This window comes from Phragmites australis, chromosome 2, assembly GCF_958298935.1.
Source record: "Phragmites australis chromosome 2, lpPhrAust1.1, whole genome shotgun sequence".
Classification (NCBI taxonomy): Eukaryota; Viridiplantae; Streptophyta; class Magnoliopsida; order Poales; family Poaceae; genus Phragmites; species Phragmites australis.
The window spans coordinates 42,216,247-42,239,258 of record NC_084922.1 but is presented as its reverse complement, the minus strand read 5'-3'; the positions used below and the strand labels follow the sequence as shown (position 1 = coordinate 42,239,258).

General features: G+C 42.9%; 3 protein-coding genes across 6 annotated transcripts; 1 reads left to right on the top strand and 2 right to left on the bottom strand.

Annotated features, from left to right (window-relative positions):
- The first annotated feature begins 3,096 nt into the window (after positions 1–3,096).
- Positions 3,097–4,528, top strand: LOC133908978 (protein RETICULATA-RELATED 3, chloroplastic-like). Its single transcript, XM_062351231.1, has one exon. It carries the CDS (start codon positions 3,239–3,241, stop codon positions 4,283–4,285), a length of 1,047 nt encoding a protein of 348 aa, XP_062207215.1. The 5' UTR covers positions 3,097–3,238; the 3' UTR covers positions 4,286–4,528.
- A 4,357-nt stretch (positions 4,529–8,885) lies between these two features.
- On the bottom strand, positions 8,886–22,051 carry LOC133908974 (F-box protein At4g18380-like). Of its 3 annotated transcripts, none has more exons than XM_062351225.1 (7): positions 21,412–22,051; positions 20,095–21,232; positions 19,334–19,454; positions 12,734–13,029; positions 11,716–11,885; positions 11,033–11,241; positions 8,886–10,957 (listed from the first exon to the last, which is right to left on the bottom strand). In XM_062351225.1, the coding sequence occupies exons 2-7, from the start codon at positions 21,074–21,076 to the stop codon at positions 10,891–10,893; spliced, it is 1,845 nt and encodes a 614-aa protein (XP_062207209.1). In that variant the 5' UTR covers positions 21,077–21,232; positions 21,412–22,051; the 3' UTR covers positions 8,886–10,890. The 3 variants fall into 3 exon arrangements, with proteins under 3 accessions (XP_062207209.1, XP_062207208.1, XP_062207210.1); XM_062351224.1 differs by having other exon boundaries at positions 21,515–22,049; XM_062351226.1 differs by having other exon boundaries at positions 8,886–9,496; positions 21,515–22,049.
- On the bottom strand, positions 15,660–18,744 carry LOC133908977 (uncharacterized). Of its 2 annotated transcripts, XM_062351230.1 has the most exons (4): positions 17,872–18,744; positions 16,927–17,029; positions 16,692–16,799; positions 15,660–16,051 (listed from the first exon to the last, which is right to left on the bottom strand). In XM_062351230.1, the coding sequence occupies exons 1-4, from the start codon at positions 17,901–17,903 to the stop codon at positions 15,827–15,829; spliced, it is 468 nt and encodes a 155-aa protein (XP_062207214.1). In that variant the 5' UTR covers positions 17,904–18,744; the 3' UTR covers positions 15,660–15,826. The 2 variants fall into 2 exon arrangements, with proteins under 2 accessions (XP_062207214.1, XP_062207213.1); XM_062351229.1 differs by lacking the exon at positions 16,927–17,029.
- Positions 22,052–23,012: the final 961 nt, after the last annotated feature.

Below are 23,012 nucleotides of genomic sequence, written 5' to 3'. Positions count from 1 at the left end.
GGGCACTCCCTGAAGGGCCTCCCCCCCCCGGTGGATAAAAGGAGGGGAGCACTTCGTAGAAGAGGGGCAGACAACCGGAGGCTCAAGACTTCACACAGCCGATAGAACAGCAGCACCTTGTAACACAGAGAAAAATGAGAGTGCTAGAGATCCAGATAAAGGCATTCGAAGAGTATTGATAATATACTAGACACACATGAGTAGGGTATTATGCCTCCGTACGGTCTGAACCTGTCTAAACCCTTGGTGCATTTATTACTACTAGCCAACGACGATTCATCCCGCCTAAGTCCCACACGCATTAACCCCACGTACAAGGTAGATCCAGGACCAGCCCCCCAACCGAATCTCAAAGGGGGTCCCTTAGGATCCCCGCTTGCGGTGTTCATCTACCGACAGGAGGGGGTATTTATACCCTTACAAAAAAAACTAGCCATTACAAAGGTTGTGGGATGGAAGAATTGAAGGTTCAAGGTAGTTTTCTGTTGATACGGGGAGCCAAACAAATCGTTGTAGAAGTTCCAAACCACCAACTCCTTATCTTCCTAAGAGGTCAACACCTGATCATTGACCTTGAGCCTAGCCACAAAGTTCTTCCGCTTTCGATATCTGGCGTGCAAGTGAAAGAATGATGTGTTGGCACCACCTTCCTGCAGACAAGAAATCCGTGACCGTGAACGCGCAATGGTGCGCTGGAGGGATGCCAAAGCCAAGCGGTGCAACTTCAGGCGACAGCTCAACCAAGCCTACAAATGTGAAAGGCTCCGACCGTCCTGCGAAATCTCCAGCTGGTGGAGAAGCTCCCGAGCCAGTTGAAGCAGCAAGTTCACATGGCCGATCGTACGTTGGCTCCATGCCTGCAATTCCTGGGTAAGACCGGTGAACTTCAAGGCGAGACATTGAACTGAGCAGACGCCTTCGACCGAAGAGGACCATGCTTGGAGCAAGCATCATGAAAGTTGTCGAGCTCACGCCAAAAACTTTCGAAGTGGAAATATGCTTTTCCCTTGATATTATCCCTGAGACCCAAGAGAAGGGGGCAATGATCCGAAATTCCCACCGTGGAGCTCTAGAGGAGGCAATCCGGAAAGAGTTCCTCCCACTGCGCCGTGCAAAACACAAGATCCAGATGAACCAGAGTCGGAGAGGATCGCTCGTTGGACCAGGTGTACCATCTATCCAAAAGTTTGATCTCATGCAGCTCGAGGTCATCTAGGAGACGGCAAAAACATCCCATCATGACTTGTAGTTATCACTATATACCTAGGTCGCCAACTATGCTAACGAAATTTTCCATTATGTGCTGTCATTTGTGGCATGAGAGTTTTAGGAATCATGACTTGTAGTTATCACATTACTTTCAGTAAAACTGTGAGCAATACTTTGGTCCTCTTTGAATAGGTTTTTTTTTTTTTGGTTTTTTAAGAAAAAGTTATCTAAAGGGTTGGCTTTTGGCCTCAGTTTTTTTTAGCTTTTGGTTGACAGAGGAAACAACTATGGCCAAAATGAATGAGTTTGTGGAGCAGGCTGAGAGAAGTTTTTCTGACTTTTGGTGTGCTGAGAAGCTAAAGTTTATTGTAAAAGCCAACAACCAAATTCAATAGCCACAGCCGCTTCCTCAAACAAAATTTTTTTTTCACAGAAACTCTAAAGTCACATCCTATCTAAAAGGATCTTTTATCTTCCCCAGAACTATGACTAGAAGTATGGATCTTATTTATACCAAATTCTAAGAAACTATTAAAATCTTCCAGACAGTTCACCATGTCATAAGTTCATAACCATTTATGTTGTAGTATGAACAAATATGCTTGTAGGCTCTAGCTGGTAGATGGGCTTTAAGCCTTCAAGAGCTTGCCTCTCAGCACCCTGTACCTCATAGAATTCTCTGAATATGAAGGAGACAATGGCATGACAGCATCGGTACTGGACGGTATAATGCATCAAACCTCACACCTAGGTCTAGGATATATTTCAGTGATTCAAGACTGTTGGCACTGTAGTTCACTGCAAATACTAATGGAAAAACAATGAAGTTACCCGCAATATCTCGACGCGTGCTTGTTCCCAGGCAGAAGGCACGTCGAGGTTCTGCGCTGCCTTCTATATGCTGCAAAAATTGTAGCAAAGCAGGAAGGGCTTGACGATGGCTTCAGGATTGCCATCAATGATGGACCCAAAGGATGTGAGCATCGTTAGTTGATTTAATTAGACCCATCTTCTTGGGGGTGATCCGAATCTGACTGATTTTTCTGTCTTCTGTCACGTAGGTCAATCTGTATATCACCTCCACATCCATCTTCTCGGGGACGTCAGATGAACTGGTGCTGCAGTTCCCACGAGGGATTTTTACGCTACTGGACTTCGCTTACAGTTGTGGTAAGATGCAATGTAACCTGAACCATTGCTGATTGTGTACAGGCGCAAGGGCTGCCTGGGACATGATGTACACTTGTATACTCGTTAGCAAAACATATCACACCATCATTTGCAGTTTTCCACGGGCTGTAACGCATGTTAGTCGGAAAACGGTCATCCGTAGTAGACACTGCCACTGTGATTCTGTTTATATGGAGCTCATCCGTTTCCTTGCTTTGCTCCTCATTCTCTCGTCCGTGGAAAAGACACATGATTACTGTCTTGATATTTACTGTTTCTAAGCCCGTACCTGATATCATGTTTTCTCCCACTACTAGGGGTGGATCCAGGCATGCTAGTGTGCTGGGTGTCTTGCTATTGAACAACTTTATATTTTATAAGCTAAAGTGATGTATTTTTTTCTGAATTTTCTATTTTCTTCTTCTGGATTTTCTAGGCTAAACTCGTAGCCCCAGCATAACCCTGGATCCGCTCGTGCCCACTACCTCATATTACTAGCAACATATCTGTCGCTCAATCATTATTATTTTTTAGAATTGTAGAATACCATGTCCTGACAAATTGAAATCCAGCCATTGTTTTCGAAAGAAACAGAGGAATGAAATCTGCAATTTGAGATGCTCCAAATTTGCACTGTACAGCAACCAAGCGGCAGATTTCAACAGCAGGGATTTCACCGCACTGATGCAAAGTCCCCGCCACCATCCACCCCCTCACCAAACATCTCTCTCGCTGCTGCTACACTACACCAACCCCAAAAACCCTTCCCCATCTGAGGCCGTCTCACTCACCTCTACCCCGCCGCCGCCGTTTCGCACGAGCGGCCGAGGACGCGCGATACCCTCGCCTACCGATCGACATGGCCTCCACGGCCTTCGCCGCCGCCAAGTTCCTCCCCGCCCACCTCGACTCCTCCCCGCGCACCGCGCCCCACCGCACCGCCCCCACCGCGAACTTCTGCTTCTCCCCGCTGCCCGCCTCCTCCTCCTCCTCTTCGGCGTCCCTGCTCCGCCTCCTGTCCCCGTACCCGTCCGGCCCCGGAGGTAGGCTCCCCCCGCCCCCGCCCCCGCGCTCGTACGGCGGCGGCGGATCTGGCGACGCCGCGGACTCAGGCGGCGACGCCCGGAAAGGCGGCATCCTCGGCCTCTTCCTGGCCGGGTGGGCCGCCCGCGTGGCCGCGGACCCTCAGTTCCCGTTCAAGGTGCTCATGGAGGAGCTCGTCGGCGTGACCGCCTGCGTGCTCGGCGACATGGCCTCCCGCCCCAACTTCGGTCTCAACGAGCTCGACTTCGTCTTCTCCACCCTCGTCGTCGGATCCATCCTCAACTTCGTCCTCATGTACCTCCTCGCCCCCACCGCCGGCGTCGCCGCTGCCGCGTCGTCCGTGGCCTCCGCGCTCCCCAGCCACATGTTCGAGCCCGGCGCGTACTCGCTTGGCTCCCGCGTCGCGACGCTCCTCTCCAAGGGCGCAACCTTCGCGGCTGTAGGGTTCGCGGCCGGGCTCGCCGGCACCGCGATCTCGAACGGGCTCATCGCGATGCGGAAGCGCATGGACCCGGCGTTCGAGACTCCAAACAAGCCGCCGCCCACGCTGCTCAACGCAGCCACCTGGGCGCTCCACATGGGCGTCAGCAGCAACCTGCGGTATCAGTCGTTGAACGGGATCGAGTACCTGCTCGGCAAGGTCGCGCCGGCGCCAATATTCAAGGTGTCCGTTGTTGCTCTCCGGTGCATGAACAACGTGCTTGGTGGGATGTCCTTCGTGTTGCTTGCCAGGCTGACTGGGTCGCAAAGATCAGATAAGCCAGTGGTCTCGACAGTTGCGGAAGAGAAGGAGAGGTTGATAGCTGTGGGCAATGCCGCTGCAGATGCCATCAGTGAAGGAAGGGATGGAGATGGTAAGTAAGTGGGTAGAGGTAAGCGGATGCACGCATGCTTGCGTTGCATTGCCCGAGCTTCCTTTGCTGCTTCTTGGACATATGCCAAGAAACCTGTAGATGATAAGCGAGTTGGTTGGAATAAGGAGCGAGGCTCGAAACATGTGTTCAGTCTATTTGTGGTTTCTTGGTGTTACTGGATGACATGCATAGTTGATCTTAGAGTACATTTTTTTTCTTGCTGCCTCATTTGATCATTGACTTAACTGTTAGCCTGCTTGTTATACCTTCAATTGCTTGATTTTGCATGCAATTTATGATCCTGAATGATTCTATGATGTAAAGAGTGAGTGAACTTATGGCACAAAAAACACGCACTTTGATGCTATATTAGTGTTTGCAGAAGTGCATTGTTGTATGGCCTGTTCAATTGTCAACCGTCATGTAAACCAGTTAAAGCAGATTGAAACTTTTGCTTAAATGTTGGAAACCAATTGTTTTGTTTTATTCACATCTAAAACTGGATGTTTGCTTTTCTTTTGCTTTGGCAATGGCTATGCTGTGTCATAATAATCATGATACTATTCCGCTATATGCCTTGTCTTAGATAGCGCTTGCTGGAGCTTAGAGTAGATGGCATTTATTTCCTACTGATTGCCTTGCTGATGCAATAAAGCCACATGGCCAAGCTAATCATAACAATGCATGGGTCTAAGATGATTGTTGGAGCTACATTTAAGTATTACAGCACCACTTCGCATTTCAGGTTTTCTTAGCACAACTTTCATGTTCCCTTAGTAACCGAAAGTAAATACATTTGTTGTTGTAGTTGTGTTCATGTAAACGTTAATCATGCTTATGCTTAATTAAGGATTTATGATACCTGAGGTGCTATGTTCAAATTGAAGCATCGAGTGAAAAATAAAGACCAAGGTCAGAAATGACTTCTGGGGTCTGTTATGTTATCAACTGACTGCATTTATAGATTCACCTTAACCAGTGGGTATAGCTATATGTATCAGCTTGTATTGTATTCGGTTTGTGCAGACAGCTCTCCAGTAAGATGTATTTGATATATTTGACTTGAGTATATATTCTTTGTTTGCACACTGGCACATAGCACATTGTGATACTTGACGTTACACAATGGTGTTTTCAGATTTGTAATTCTGGTGGAAGCACTATATATATTGGTTATTAGCTGGACACATTGTTTCTTGTGCTGATCAACAGGCCTCTATCCAAAATTGAATAGATCGTTTTCTTTGGCTGTGTAGCTTGCTCGTAAGCTTCAACATATCGGTTGAATCTGAACTTTAGAATGCTCCCTGTTGGTTACGCACCGTTTTTCTTAATCTGATTTATGTTTGTGTGAGCTGTGCAAGGAGCTCTTTCGTCCGTTGTTTACGTCCTGGGGAAGTCTGGTATTAGCTGTGCCGATTCAAGTTTTTTCAGTGACCAATGATTAGCAGCAATAATTTTACAAAATTATTGTGATTGAATTGTTTGGGATACATCTTGGCATAGCGGATATTTTCTCTTTACTTCCATACACTTGGCGAGTAGGATTTTGACACTTCTGCTTTTAGAGTTTGTTGCGATGCTGTTGTTAGCAGACAATGAGGTTCAGTATGCCTTCTACCTTTGTTGGTAGATGGTGACTTCCAGGAATTGCAGATCCAAAACTTTAGGTAGTGTTTGTTTTTCTGTATGGAATGATACAGGATAGGTAGTGAAGAGAAAAAGGTGAATGCAATTTGATTGGGCGCTGGCCTCCAACTGACAAATCATTTCCCTGTACATACATCAGCACTGATGTTATGTGCTCTGCAAGTTGACAGGAATTGAAGACTAAAATCGCAGTCTAACTCTCTAAAACTCACATTAAAAAATACTCCATCAGTCTAAAAATAGTAAACACATTTTTTTTTAAAAAAAGTTGAATTTTACGTACTTTGAATAACGTTTAATTAAATTATAAGAATATTTAGTGTATAAAAATTATATAGCTAGGTTTACGATTCAAAATAATTTTACACTATAGTTTTTATAGCTATAAATCATATATTTTGTAAAAAAACTTAGTCAAAATCCAACTTTAAATACCGTGCCAAAAAATATGTATACTGTTTTTGAACGGAGAGAGTATTTAAAAGTATGAAACCTGCCAAAGCGAACTCGTGTTCCGTAGACTGGAAAGCTTCTCCCTTAAATAAGACTTTATTACACAGAAAAAATAATTTATAAAATTATGGAAGGAAATGAAAGTGGATGCAATTCTTGGCTTAAGTGCTGCCCACAAACGCCAAAGGGGAACTTTCATAAAAGATGCAAATGCAAGTTGGTACATGAACCAATGTAACGCGCACATCACATGCTATATCAAACAATCAACATGTCCTGACTCCTGACGTTCTGCGCCGGGATCCTTGATTTCCCAGTGCTTTACTGACATGGAAGCTTTTATAAGAACAGACTTAAGTTCCTCATCCTTCCTTCTCAATTCGCATCATTTATTCATGGGATAATGTTTTATATATCACTAGCTAAAACTTAAATCTCTAATATAACACGTAATAGTATATAAGGGATTTGTGAGTTTTAGCATAGGCATATAAGAAATTGCCCTTAATTCATCTAGCCTAGCCCCCTCAGCCAAACACACCCATCAGAGCTACAGTATAAGCATTTGTGCGTACTTCCTCTCTGCCTTGCTACTTCTACATTGCTTTCTGTTATGTCCTGACGCAAGGGTGAGGATCTAATCAAGAAAGCTCTTGCAGAATGTATCCATCAGCTCAGGGAAAGCAAAGGTGTTCCATACACGACGCACCAACGGCAGCAAACAAGACTCCTGGAGTCGAGGTATCAGAACCAGAAGAAGCAGACGCCAAGCAGGTCCAATCCGATGCAGAATTAGCAAGACAAGATTTTGGCTGGAGAAAACCGAGAAGGCATTTGCTGGCTGTAAAGCCTCTGTAGGGAGTTCGTTTTCTTTTTGCCGTTTTGCTAAATTGGTTCATCATCGTTTGTACAATAGTAGATAGCATAGTTGGATAGAAAGGAGATTTTATGTTCTCCAAAAAAGGAGATTTTCTTTTTTAGGGGTTGCCTCATAATTGAATTCACGGGCCTTCGATGATTATTATATGGACTTATGCATTAATTTGAAGCATTAAGTACCATATATGTACATAAAAAATGTTCTAACTGAATCTCTTGTCAAGAGAGTTAAATTAATTGTACGACTATTACTTCAAAATTGTAATTTACCAAATTCATTGGAGGTCATGCAATCTTATATGCCGCAGACTTAATTCAATAAAGACCAACTACATATCATACGACTTCCCCATTGCAGTTAAATATGTGAAAATCAACTAAGTAATTCTCATCTACGAAACATCGGTTGCGCTATATACGTACCGATATCATCACCGTGGTATATATCACTAGGCCCTCACAAGAAATTAGGGATCTATATGAGATATATTTTTTGTCAATCATAAAATACCTCGAGCCTCTAACATGTGACTTATTCATAGTCCAGTACGCCGATGAGGACCATTTGTAAGCATTAGGAGGAGATCAATAGTACCATAAAGAATGCTGAAAAATAGATTGAAATGTCACATACATTTAGTCCTTAGATCCACATATTAACGAATATGAACAATAAGTTCAAAGATTCATAACATTGTAAAAAATCTATCATATACATTTACTAACAATAAATGTATCACTAAATCGTATTCCTGCAATCAATACACCAAAAAGAGTGAATGTACCTAATAAAATCACTCAACTCCCAAATAAAAATAAAATAGGGAGAAATATGGTCACAAAGGATAATACTTCTTGAAAGCATTCGCAGAAACAAAGAAAATTAACTTATAAAACAATAAATGTAAATTAACCCGAAGTTGATACATACCTTATGGATACTCAATATCCAAGTTCTACGGATACTCAACATCAAAAACCCAGCACATATGTACGCACCCACTAATTTAGGTGCTGGGACATTAGAACACCTTAGCTTCATTGTTGTGGGAAATCGCGAGAAGTTAGAAAAGTTAAATGAAATATCTACAAAACTATATTGATTCTGAAGAATCATGAAATAAAAAGACTACAATTATCGATATATATTTTTCTCAGAAATTACCAAAGAACTTCAATTGCATTCAGGACAAAGTCCATGGCAGGGTGCCTCAAACACTCGAACTCAACCAGTTGAAGGAAATAACTAAGACAAAATTGTGCTCGCTCAATAAAAAAAGATATTTAGCTCAGTAATACCCCTATGGGATCAAAATGAGATCCAGTATGAAGGCGGAATGAAAGTAATGAGATGGTGAGATACAAAACAAATCTTGTAGCATAAGGGTCTACGCAAAGATCTGACATCAATTTTCGATAAAATATACTCTATAGTTATGAGTGGAATAACGTTCCGATAATTAATATCATTGGCAAAATCTGGTCACTTGATTCAAAAATATATATGAAAACCCCTAAAGGGCTTAAAAATCCGAATCCCAAAGCAAATCGCAACTTGAGCATATTCCCTCAAAAATATTTATATACCAGTTTGCATATATCTAAGAAGATATTAGAGAAATTCGATATCATAAATCATATCCATAAAAAACACATGTAATCGTGATCTCATATGGATAAAGATTTATTCAGATCTCGAGATGATAATGAAGAGATATCAACATATGAGATTCCATATCTTAGTACCTTTGAAGCGCTAATGTATCTTACAAATTGAAACATGCCTGATATTGCATTTACAGATAACTTGCTAGCTAGACATGACGTCAACGTGTATGGTGTCCGCCATATCGGCGTGGCATCACTGTGACGACGATAAGGCGTCTTTTGGCGTCCTTTTTGGTGTGGCGGGTGCCATCCCGATTTAGTCAAGGGGAGGACCGGAGGAGAGCTTGAGTGCGTCATAAACCGAGAGGCATTAGTTATACCTGGCCTAGCTCGAGTTGGCGAGTCACGGGTCACCGCCGCCGCCACCAAGATCGAGAGCCGTCCACCGCACGTGCTCGATGCTCCTCGCCGTCCCCCTGCCCATGCTCCTCGCCGCCCATCACCCCTACTCAAATCCGTCCACCGTGGTGCCGCCCCTGCTTGGATTCATCCACCGCTCCGCGTGCACGTGCTCCTCACCGTCCGCCTACTTGAGATCTCGCCATACGCCACTGTCACCCTGTCCACCCCTGCGCAGCCCCTCTTGAGCTCAGTAAGTGATCTCTCTCTACCTCTTTTAGTCTCTTCTCTCTCGGCCTCTCTTCTCAACTGGCATTGCTACTTGAACTGTACTAGTAAGTATAGCAGGTCAGCAGTATGTTACTTGAACTAGTACTTGTGTGCTCCTCAGCTCTGATCTGCTACTTGTGTGCTGTGCTCTGTTACTCTACTACCTGTGTGATCTGCTCTTGTACTCTTCTGCTAGCCTACTACTGCTACCGCTGCTGGTGCTTGGTGCCAGAGCTTGGCTCTGCTCACTGCTCTTGTACTCTTCTGCTAAGTGCTAAGCGCTGCTGCCTACTTTATCTGATCCGAAATAGTGTTCTGTGTTCAGTACTGTACGATTGCATTACAATTTACAAGTCGGCCACTTTGTCACTGATTTGAGGAACATATCCGGTTAGTGTCACTCACCAGTATAACACAGCACCAAGTATACCACATAATCTGTTACAATTTACTCCCTCCGTTCTAAATATAAAACATATTAGGATATGGAAAAGTCAACTTTGTAAATTTTAATTAATAATTAGTTAAATTATACATATGTTTTAATGTACAAAAGTAGTATCAATAAATCTGTATTTTATAGATCTTTTAATATGATATTGATTTTGTAGCAATTGATAATATATTACAAAATAAATTAATTGTCAAAATATACTTTCAAAGACTTTACCAGATCTTAATACACCCTATATTTTGAAACGGAGGAAGTACATTGCTATTTTGATTTCCTAATATCCCTAAACTATAATTTTTGAGATACATTTATATTGATATTTGCTAATATAATTTTCTAATATCCTAGACCATAATATGTGTATTCGACATACCGATGTGTATGGTACCGTCATGCCACGCGTCATGGCGCTAAAAAATTATGAAGGTAGTGGGTCGCCGCATCTCGTCACACCGCCGTAACAACCATGTATTCCGCATGTAAATTACTTTGTTCTAAATATAATACAAAATTTACAAATCACAACAAATAAATTTCAAACCAGGCCAACATGACGATTTCCTATAGATAGGTCTCATAAGGTATCAGGCATGGCATTAAGGAAAACAACAAAGCTAAATTTCAACATAACAATATATATATTATACACCTAAGCGCGCTGTAGTTTACTATTGCGTCACTCCCAGTTACAACTCAAAAAATTATTAGTTACAATCTGCTAGATAAGACCAATTACAATCGAACGTCTAGAAGTACATAGTTACAATAGAAAAGCTAACGAGTTACGTTTTAGATTATACTACGATTACAATCGTATTTCTTAGGTCGTACATCATTAGGGATAATTGGTCATAACTACATTTCTGATTCTATGCATGTCATTTTAACCTAAGATTACTATTACTTAAAATATGGCATTGTCACATGACAATATCCCAAACGCTGCACCCGTTGACATGCTCTCCAACTGTCAACATCAATTAAAACTTAAAAGAATAAGAAAGCAGAACATTATCCAAAATTCTAAAGGCAACATACTTACCCACTCTGTCGGATTCCTTCTAACAATGCTCTTGTCTCTAACAGTGCTTGAGTCTCTTTTTCTTGAGAACCTTCCATTTTCTTAGTGAAAGCTAATTTAGAGGTACAATTAAATGGTAAGAAAGGATCCGGATACTTGGCCATTTCAAGCTCTTCAGACAAATAACAACGAATTGTTTCATCCCAAAGCCCATGTATGCATTGAAGCAACTGAAATTCAATACGCCAACTCAGTAAGGAACAAAAATAAAGATTCAAACTTTAATAATGAAGAGTATTAGGAACTGTTTGATTTTCTATTTCATAATTGCACAACCATGTTTAGCCAAAAAAGAAAAATGACCCCCACACATTAGGCATGCTTTGGCAAGCACATGATCTGACAGATGGGCCACAAAGCTGAGAAATTTTAGTGTAACAAATCTGTGGCAATGTGTGTTATTAGGCATGCTTCTCTAATGTTCAGTTTTTTTGGGTCTGGGCTGGCCTGGGCTATTCGCATGAGGTGGTTGTGGTTGCGCAGGTGTTCAGTTTGTTGTACTACAATTTCTCAGCTTTGTGGCCCATCTGTCAGACTCGTGCTTGCCATAGAAGTTCAAAGTTGCCTAACTAGAGTTTGGCAGTGAACCACAAATACCATTACTGTCTTAATTCGGGGAAACTAAAAGTTAAGTGGACATTTACCTGTAAGAGCAGGGGAAGGATCCACTGTAAAAGGGTTACTATGTAAAGTTCACTAGATTTTGAAGAAGTAAACTCTTCCATTCTGCTCCTTTTGAGCTGTTCCTCACAGATTCTGACCATGTAGTATACCATCTTCACAAACTGGCCGTCAGAAAAGAGACATGTCAGCCCTGACCCATGAAGCAAATATCAATATGGTACATGTGTTGCTTTCGTATGTTAAGAACAAACATAACAATGTTTGACAAGCATATTTTTTACGTGGTAACTGTCACGGAGACTCCATTGAAACAGCATAGCACGACAAGTAAATTACTCAAGGTTTCACAAGAAAAAAAATATTCATTTGAGATAAAAATTTATTCTGTTTAACATTACTTAATCATAAAAATGCAGATAATTTCACACTAACGACTTCATGAAAAAAAACATGAAAAAATCTACCAAATGTGGCCCAGATATCAATATTTCGAACAGGTCCTGATGAGAACAGCCTCTAGGGCTGTGAAGGGCATTTGAAAGTAATTGCACTCAAGTGGTAAGAACATCATTGGCATGTTCAGGGACAGAAATACATTGCCATTTTCGCTTTCTTTTTTTAAGCAGTAAACATGATATTTTAGTAGATAAATTTGATCAAATAATTCCATTATGTATCCTCATGACGAATGTATTAAATGAGCAATAACATACACAAACATATTGCACGCCACAGTATCAAATTTATCCAGCACGTAGACCACAGCTATTGTTTGATTCTCATGATACCTTTTTAGACTTCAAAACCAAGGAAAGTAGAAAAACCTAGTTAACTGAAAGACAGTAGAGAGTGTCCTATTCGATTCCCAGAGGCCAGAGCAACTGATCTGGGCCGTTTCATGTTCAGACATTATTTCTTTAATTCGGTTATGAAACAGAAGTACATCATACATTTCACAGTACCAAATCAGTCAAGATTCTGAGTGTAAACATTCGAGTCAACATTAAAAAAATGTAAAAGAAGTGTATGTTATTTCACCTGTAACTTCTCCAATCACAGTGTTTGATTCCATTGCAGCTAGATTGCTCGAGTTTGTAGCCAGCACAAGTAAGCTCCGCCTATGCTTGTTGTTTTCCATAAGATTAGCTGTCCTACCCACTGGATCATTTAAGGCAGTTGTAACACCCTTTAACATCAAATCATCAAGGGACTCAACAAGAACTTTTCTTAAATCGGCACATTTTGTGCTGTTAAGCTCCTCCTTCCTGAAATTTAGCAAATGCTGGAAATACCAACATGATAACAGGTCAACGTTGTGCCATGGTAATAGGCCACTGCTCCATATCAACAACACCAAATGAGTCTCATGATGCCTTGGACAGAAAGACTGGTGAAAAATTGCAAAACACACACACACCATATTGTCAATGCGACAGCACATGCTAAAAGAAGTAGCATCAGTATCAACATAATGTTTGCATTCCTTGGGGAGGCACGTGATAGTTTTGACAAATTCCAAACAGCAGTTTTCAAGAAAACGAACCTAATAATTAAAAGGTTTTATAATATAAAGAAGCAAGCAACAGATAGTGGATTATCTATACTGTCCATATTGCCTGTGCCATGATGATATGTTCTCTAAATGATTACAGGGTTTCACAAAAGCTGCAGATATGATTTCATAAGGCAAGTCAGATGTCATGGATTGGCTATAAACAAACTTCACTCCCTCACAAAAATGAGATGAGATGAAACGGAACACTTCTGTTGCCTCTGTGGTATTTGTTCTTGACACAAGTATCCAACTAGACTCTATGCAGAGATTCTGTGATTATGTCTACCACTTAATAAGAAGGATAATATTGAAGCATGGATTAAACCAAATGTCTTCTCCGTTTGGTGCGGAGCATAAAACCACAATACCGAATTCCGGTGTAATGAAGTGAAGGAAACCTGAAGTGCTTATGTCATGAGTCAAGATCCAGCCCATGGCCCAATAAGACCAGCCGGCCCAAAAAGCCCACTCGTGAATACTGTTCACGCCCATAAACAGTACCATATGTACTGTAGCCATGGCGCTCCGATTTCCTCCAACCTTCATGCTCCACTCGGATCCAATCCTGCGACCTCACGGGCAGATATTTGCAAACAACTTGAGGAATTTCACCGTGAATGCCGACAATATGCCGTCTCATCTGCTTCTCCAAAATCTGTGGAGGATGTGACCAGGGACTTCCTTTCTGCATAACCTATTATTATGATAGTCCCTAGTGTTCAGGAGGAACACACGGCCGCTACACAAGATTTTACGGTGTCCACAGTCACGGTGACCCTCACCGAGGCTTATGGCACTTCAATAGCCATGGACTCTCGTTTGCCACCTACGACTGACTTGAATATCATGACTGGGGCAGGAGGCCCTAGAGCATCTCCAAATGCCGACCCTAAAGGTCCAGTCGCAACAGTCTACAATGTTATGACAATAGGAGCTACCAATTCCTCCAGCAGCCATGACTTCGTCAACACCAAGCCGGGCATCGCTACTCCAACATCCGCTCCAAGTTGCAAGGATTACTTCGTTGCCACCTGTCGCGTTCCTGCATACATCGGCGACCAAACCATTGCACGGCCGATTGATCCTGGTGGACCGAATGATGTGGCGGTCACCAGCGCCTTCATTAGGACCGAAGCTTCTGACACTTCAACAACCGCGGACTCTCGTTCGCCACCCACGGTCGATCTGGAGTTCACGCTCAGGGTAGAAGGCCCCATGGCGTTTGATGCCACTGAACCACCGTCGACCTGCAAGTCCTTCAGTGGGAAACCTTCGAGCTCGTCACCAAACGACCCTACAACGACGTTGATCCGACAACAGCTTCCGTACCCAGTGGCGCGGACCGGACGCCTGATCCAACCTCCACCCCAAGTGGCTAGGTCAATTCTCAGACCATCACCTACACCTCCTCGATAGCAACCACTTGCCTCCACTCGTCGCCCATCTCCCTCAACGACGAGTCCTCTACACCCTCAAGTTCGCCATCCTGTACGTTGCTGTTCACATCCTTCTACAACGACTACGTGCGGTACCCCTCCTCGACTACCTTACCTTCGATGGCGAGAGAAGGCTCCAAGGTCGCAACTATCTCCAAGTTCCACGACACCGCCGCATATACCTCAACAACGGCAGAGAGACCAAGCACCACCCCAACAGCATCGAGTGTCCTCCAGGCGTGCTTTTCCCCTGGCTAGGACAACATGTGTCCTTCGTGTTGGATCGATCGACTGTCCTCTTCTACTGCAGTCGACCAAGATCAATGACCGCGCCCATCCTGTTGTCGACAACTTAATCTTTAGGCGTTCTACACCAACTCTCCACGAACCCCACTCAACGCCAGCCATCAACATCCAGGTGACATCCTCCATCAACAGCTTCCTCACAATAGGTTCCGACGCTACACATGCTACCCTCGACGTTGTGCCTAGGGAAGGAGGCCTCGTAACGATCGATGACAGTGCTCAGGAGGAGTGCATAGCGGATCTTCAAGGGACAAATCCGAGTGGTGTCACCAACACCTCAATATTCATGACAGGACTGTTTGCCACATCTACAGCCGATAAGTTGGTTGGCGTCCTCATTGGCAATCATGATGCAGCAGGAGACCAAAATTGCATGGGCTTTACCTTCGTCAGCGGCAACTCCAACGACAACGACCCCGCATTGTGTGACATGTCAGATGACCATGAGGATCACCTTCATAGGGGGTGCAACATACAATTCCAAGCCTCCATCATCCAGGTGGTCAGCAATGCACCATCCTTCATCTTCAGTACCTTCACCACTCTTGGGATGGTCCTCATCACCTACCTGCTTGCCTCGTTTCTATGGGAACCAGGAGGATCGCGTGTTACGTGCATGATCTCTAATTCCCCTACCCAACATTTGATGGACTTCCAGTGCATGACAAATATCAACATCCACAAGGTACACATTAACTCTGTCTTGCAAGAATTCAACAATAGATACAACAGCGATGTACGTGGATTTCAACGACATCTCCAGCACAAAACACGACGTCGTCATGATCCATGTCTTCATCACGCTCATCGCCGAGTCTACCTCTTTCACCTACATCAATGGTAGCAATCATCTACGTGCTCCTTCGACCCTAGGCCACTGATGTCATCATCAACACAAGACGAATGGAGTTCTTCATCAACCATCTCCGGCCCTGCCTCGTCACGCCAGGGACCCGCATGGGAGCAAAACTCGTTCTTCAATATGGAGCTTCCTCGGGCTTCAACCATGGCCCCCACCTTGCAGCATGTGGAGTTCTCAATTAGCAGTTCGAGGACGAGCTGCAAGTGAATGGAGGGAGAGATGTCATGGGTCAAGATCCAGCCTAGGGCCCAATAAGACTGGCCGACCCAAAAGCCCACTCGTGGGTACTGTAGCGGTAGCTGGGTCCACACCGTTTCTTGCCCGTTAAATAGATTAGGGTTTTCCAGAACTTTCCTAATTGTAATAGGTTACTTATGGGTCAAGTTAGCCTCTCTATATAAATAGGTAAATCATCAATAAAGAGATAAGCAAGAATTAGAAAGAAAACTCTTCTTCTTGCCGCCCAGGCACTTGAAGCCTGCCCGACCCTCGCTCACTCTCTCACTCTCTCTCTCTCTCTCACGCCGCTGACTCCTTGCGCCCAAAACCCTAGCCACCGGCGACCTCCGTTGTCGCCATTCCCCTCCTCTTCTCTCTCCAATAAACAACCACCACTACATCTTGTTTCGATAGAGAGGGATTACAGGATGTAATTCTCAAATCCATCCATTGGAAAGGGATTAGGGGATTTAATTCTCGGATTCATCCATTCTAAGGGATCGAGTCGTATCATGGTTAAATGTATCCAAAAGAGCTCTAAAGGATGGTGGTACTGGTAGAGTACAAACAAAAAAAAGGGAGGATTTTGGACCGATAAAGGACAGAAGATTTCACAACCTGAAGCAACCTCACACCAAGGTTGCGGATCACGAGCGGCAACCCCTTCCTTAGTAGCCGAAGTGACACCATCACTAATGCATCCAGATAAACTTCCTCATCGTTTACCTGCCATGTTCAATAGTAGTTGATTGTCAAAAAAAAAAAAACAAATAAACAAATTTCAAAGCCAACAGTGGGGAATTAGGAGGGGAAGGATGAGGGCAGCAAAGAGAATAGGAGTAAAGGGACGAACAGCTTTTAGCTCTGCGCTGCCCGAACCAAGATCACCACATTCGAGATCTGTCGAGACCAACACCACATCCGCGATTGAGCCGCCAACGTCCATGGCTAGGGTTCTGCAATAGGGTGGTGGTGGCGCAACAGTTGGGGAAGATAATAAGGGACAAAAGGTGCGATGAGGCCAGAATTTTTTATTTTTATATTTTTTAAATCACACAGTTGTGTTGGGGGTGCAGGGAGTCAGCCCATACAAGGCCCCAATGTTCCCGATTTTCTATTGTTTTATTTTCCTTTCCATTCTATTTCTCATTTTCCCCTGATCCCCATAGATTAAGGTAAGTGCTAAATTAAACCCTGTCATTCAGATTTGTAACATTTTAGCCTTTTTGCACGCATTCAACAAATTGAAAGTCTATGAATTTCGGGTTGTTTTGATCCCCGCACAAAGTGAGTTTAGCTTATTGTCTGGTTGAGTTAGAAACAAATACTTCATCCATCCACTTATGTAAGGCATATTTTGATTTTTTAAAAAAATCAAAATTTATGAGTTTTGACCAACAATTAGTCAAATTATATGCATGTTTAGTGCACGAATGTTGCACCGATAGATTCGTATCTCAATGTGCTTCAATATAATGTTGATTTTGTAGCGATTGATAATATATTGTAGAAGAAAATAAAGATCAAAATATACTTTTAAAAACTTTTTCAAATCAGAATGCGCCTTACATGAGTACGTTTTATGACTCCCAATCAACCCGAAAGTCAGTGTTCACTTCATCTCTTACTTTCCCTATTCATTCGTATCTCTTTTACAAATCTTAACATGTAATCAGGTACCACTTTGCGAAGAAAATTTTCAATTGTCGCTTTTGTAACACCAATATCTTCCTGACACAACAAATAACAAATCAAATTGCATTATAGTAAAGTAGCATAGGCATGCAAGAGTTCTCACCTTGGGCCCAGAGTACACCTGATAAGGGCCATCCTGGTGGGCAATAATTTTATTTCTTAGAAAGCTAGAGTCATGATGCAGATTTTTCTTTTCATTCCATGGGTATCTGAGTATGTCAATGAAAGCCTTCAATCCAAGTGTGGGCTTGGCTTTTAGTTCATCTTTCTTTTTTGGGTCTGCATCTAATAACCAAAATATTTCCCAGATAAATTGCATTTTTGTAGTGGCATCTCATAATCCCGGTTCCCACAATAGATCTTCATAACTACATCACATATGAGCAAAATAATTGTCTAAATTGCATAGAACATTTGCAGGAACTATGTGTAACAGACTATCACATGAAGCTTCAGGACAGCAAGAGATAAATCTGTTTAGATTCCGTATAGATAAGTTTGGTAAGAAATAATTCAGTTTAGATCAATTTGGTAAGAGATAATTCGGTTTAGAGATAGAGTCAGCTAGACTTCTATAAATAGGACTTCCAATGGAAAGTCCCTGACTGAATCGAACTCTATCTCTAAACCAAATCCAACTCTATCTCCTAGCCAACTCTATTTTCTACACAAAAGTTGTTTACGCCTATTCACAACTTCAAAATATTTTTTTATGGAATCAGATAAAATGTTGTCCGTCCTTTATTCCATAAGGCCGCACTATTTGCTTTCTGAGTATTTTTATGTGCATCTATATTTGTAGGAAAATCATGACCAGGATAGTGGACGTGGATTCCTGAGAAGTGGGAAACAAGAACATGATCTGACTTACCAACTGTCCTGAATCCAAATTATTTCCATTAAAGCAATTTGGAATTTTTCATATCCTGTATAGGCTCCACCAACTTATAATAATGAGTCCACTGCTGGGAATGTATCATATGATGCTGCCAATAGCAGCAGCAAATATTGAAGTTATAATTATGTTAACTATGAGGCTGCACTACTGGTGCTTAAACATAAATCCAACAAAAAATCTATAGTAGAGTCAGTACACCATTGCAGGGTTAAAGTTGCAATGGTATTTACAAGAACTGTTGCTTATCAGCGTGCAGACCTGCAAGTACTTAGGCATCAATGGCGTTTTCTTTAGTTTGTATACATGTTCCCAAATGCACAGTATAAAGGGCAAAAAAAGTGCAACTCACGTTTTATCTCTTGCCACAGTTATCTGATTAACTTAACTGTATGATTTTAACAATAGTAAAAACCCTCATGCTTCCATAATGAACTGCAAAACAAAATCTAATGTGACTTTACTTATCCTGCAATAGCACATCAGCTTTCGAATTCTTGGTTCCCATCATGAAAACAGATATTTTCATGATAAGATGTGATTTGCAGCAGCAAACTTTCTGTTCTGGTACTATGAATCCATAAAATCATGTATAACTGTATAGTGCCATATTCACATGCCAATAACAGAAATTGACATAATATGGATGGAAAGTTTGCAAATCTTGTACCAGTTTGGAGAAGCAATGGACACTGGGTCAGTTTCTGGAACTGGCAGATCAGCATCTGGAACCGACTTCTCTCCACAACTTGTTGCGGCCATTGGTGGAGAGATGCTAACCACTCTTGATTCTGTTCATCAATTTTACAACAAAAGAACAACCATGTGAACGTAGTTGATAGAACTGGACAGAAAAGAAGGAAAATGGCATAGCAGAAACAGAAACATACACAAAACTGACTTTTTTTTGTAAAAACACCATATATGGATAACTTACCATTAGAAGTGATAGTTGACAAAACTACAAGTCTATGTACATAATAATTACAAGTCTATGTACATCATAAGTGCAAATTCAAATGCAGCTTCCACATAAATTAGAAAGGTCAAGTCGTCCATTAGGAGGCCTAACACCTGCACCATTTCCTCTAATCCTCCTCCGGCGACTTCGGTTGGGGAACACATGCATGCGCACACATACTTCATGTTAATCACGTGTCGTGACTAAGCACAAACGGTGTGCCGCCACCGTGTACCAAAAAAAATCTCAATTCTCTACGGAGGCTAAGGCAAGTACAATATCCGTACACCCTAAGATAAGATGATACTGCTGTACATTGAGCAAACAACTAAATGGCTCATGAGAAGCACTGAAAAGCAAGGTGCCTATGGACACCCCTCAAGGTCTCTAGAACCCATTCATCTCCAGGAGATAGGTGCGTCTCTTCATCAGCGCCTTCACAGCAAATCTCAAGGGTCCATCAAACGCACCTGAGACAAAAGCTTCAGCTTCCTTCCGACTGCCATGGCCGCTGCAGCTCCCATTGTTGGCGGGCTTGATAACGAGCAATGTCGCGCCTTGCAATGCCGAGCCACCAGGCAGCTCAAGGTATGGTGCGTATTTCAGCTTCATATTGCATGCTGGTACCTGTGTCCTGTTGGAACATGCTGAGGCTGACAATTCATTTTCTCTGAACTCCTTCAGCTGCTCTGTCCCCATGCACAATGTGCCCTGCCCATCAGCATCTGCCAAAACCAAGCTTCTCAATGTTGGATGGTCCTTGATAATTGACGGGAGAAGATAATGCCTTGTCGATGCTGCAATCAAACAGCTGATAGTCCACACAACACGAAGTTTCAGCCCACCATTGGTGTAGAAAGATTCTGGCATGCTTCCATTGTCCTCCGGCAATGGCTCGTGCTCATTGCCAGTTGGCTTGCGATCAACCAAGGTACCACCCAGAATCACACAATTCTGAAGTGTACTGCCATACTCGGCTCGCCACTTCAGCAGAACCCCCTCCTCAGTCCCAACATCCCCAGAGGGGAGCTCCACACAAAGATTGCGGATATGAGAGAAGTTCCTCAGCACCTGCACAGGCGAATGCTGAGCGAGCTGCGGAAACAGTGGCTGCCCTGTGCCATTCTGATTGCGCAAATCATGGAAGGGTTTGGCTATTGTGAACAGCATCAGCTTCAAGAAATGCCAGAAGATGTTCTGGGGCTTTGGCGACGACAGGTTGAGAGCATCATCGGAGTCACCGTCCACAGCCACAACGCGGTCAATCCTAACACACACATCATGCACGAGGGGAACAAGGCCGTTGAACCGCTTCGACACGGCAGAGCACCGGCCAAGCGAACGCATGTCTTCAAGCTTGTTCAGGATCAGCAGCACAAGTGAATCCGGCAAGCAGTCGAACTGGTCAAACTCCAGAGCCGGTTCTGCGTGGATTAGAGCCTTGGTATGCATTGTCCAATTCAAAAGTCGCCCCTTTCTGCTTCTTCAACAGATCAATCACTCAAGAATTGCTAAGAAATAGCAGATTTTTATTCTGTCCTCAGCTCTTCGACTTCGAGCGGCCCGTCGGGTCAGCACAGCAGCAGCCCGTCAAATTGAAGCAGTTCCCTAAAACAAAACAAAAGCGACAGTCAGAACACAGATGTGATTATGTCACAGGGGAAAACGAGCAGAACGGAATGAAGTAACACGCATCACACAAACTGAGGTGGCAAACGAACTTTTTTTTACGAACCAAACGAACTGAACTAAACAAAGAAAAATCATATCAATGCCAAGAAACTTACTCTAAACAATGCTTCGAGACGACAGAAGGCGTCAAAAACAGAAATAGCAAGGACTACGGCACAGCGGCAGATGAATCAAACTAATCCAAGAAGACAACAGTACCTAAAAGGTTACCACGACCGCAGCTATGGACAACCGAGAGGCCAAAATAATGCCTTGCTTCAAGAATCCGACCTTCGACGGAACCCAACCGGATCCAGCCCCCTCGAGCCGGTAACCGCAGCCGCGCCGGAGACCACTCCAGGAACGGCCGAAATCGGCGGCTTTGAGCACCAAAACCGTATAATATCTCACCAACGTGAGCACAGCTCAGCTACACGGCCGAATCCGAGGACCAGGAAGCTCTGACTTGGGAGACACGGGCAGCGAATTCGCGCGAGGAGAGAGGGTTCAGAGTAGGCCTGGGGAATTTTTGCTCTTGGGTTCAGAGTAGGGGAGCCACGGTTTCTTTAGTGCCAGAAGTGTGCCGGCCGGTCACCGCACCACTCGACGCGGCTTTAATAGCAGTGGTAGCGGGAGGATTCTCGAGGACCCCGCGACGGCAATGTGATTCGCCGTCCTCCTCCGCGACGGTGTGGCGGCTCCGTGACGGCGTTACGGGGGATAAGAAAGAATAGGAGAGGGAGCCGGCGACCGGGTCAGTCACGCGCACGCGCATTTGCCTGATCCGCGAGCGATTTTTTTTGAAAGAATAGTATTTTATTGAAAAAATATAAATATATTATTCAAAATGAGAAATTTACAGAAATAGATCAAAGTATATTACCTTGGATGAAGATGATCTTTATATAAAAATCATACCTATTAACGATATCTACAACTTTGCAATGAATATTTTTTCCTACTGAATCTGTTTAGATGCTAAAAGAGTAGCTAAAAATTTCGGATATAGTTTTTCATATCTGAAATGTGCATCTAAAGAGATTCAAATAGAAAAATATTCAATTACAAAGTTATAGATATCGTCAATAGATATAATTTTTATATAAGACTATTTTTATCCAAGATCATATGAAAAAAGTTATAAATTTTTATTTAATATCGTATGCGGGATATATGACCTGTCAGTAATTAAAGTGCTGACAAGTATTGAAGAATTACATGTCACCTATCCGGTTACTAATAAGTGACTAGTTGACACTCCGATTATTGATATATGACTAGAGGGCAATTAAAGTGTCGACTAGTAACTATTTTTGTGACTTTTCTATTTTAAATATAATTTTTATAATTTTTTAATAAAATAATGTTATTTCAAAAAAAATTATCGGTGAGCTTGACCAATTTTCCCTTTGTTTTGGCCAATCCACGCTTCATACGAAGTCATCTGACAGTTTTATTCATGTGTCTAAAAGATTAAGATGATTTACCGGCTTTAGCACAAAAATTGGATTTACAGTGTCTTACGACAAATATGACCCAAGTCAGATATTTAGAAGCAAAGTTTGGCGTGGTGCAAAGAACCCAGTCCGAGGTGGACGAAATGGTACATATCTGACCTAACAGTGAATGCTTGTGGGTTAAATATTCCTAGCTCCCATCACCACGGATGAGACCTGGATAGACAATCACAACAACCACCTCGAGTCAAAGCGCTACG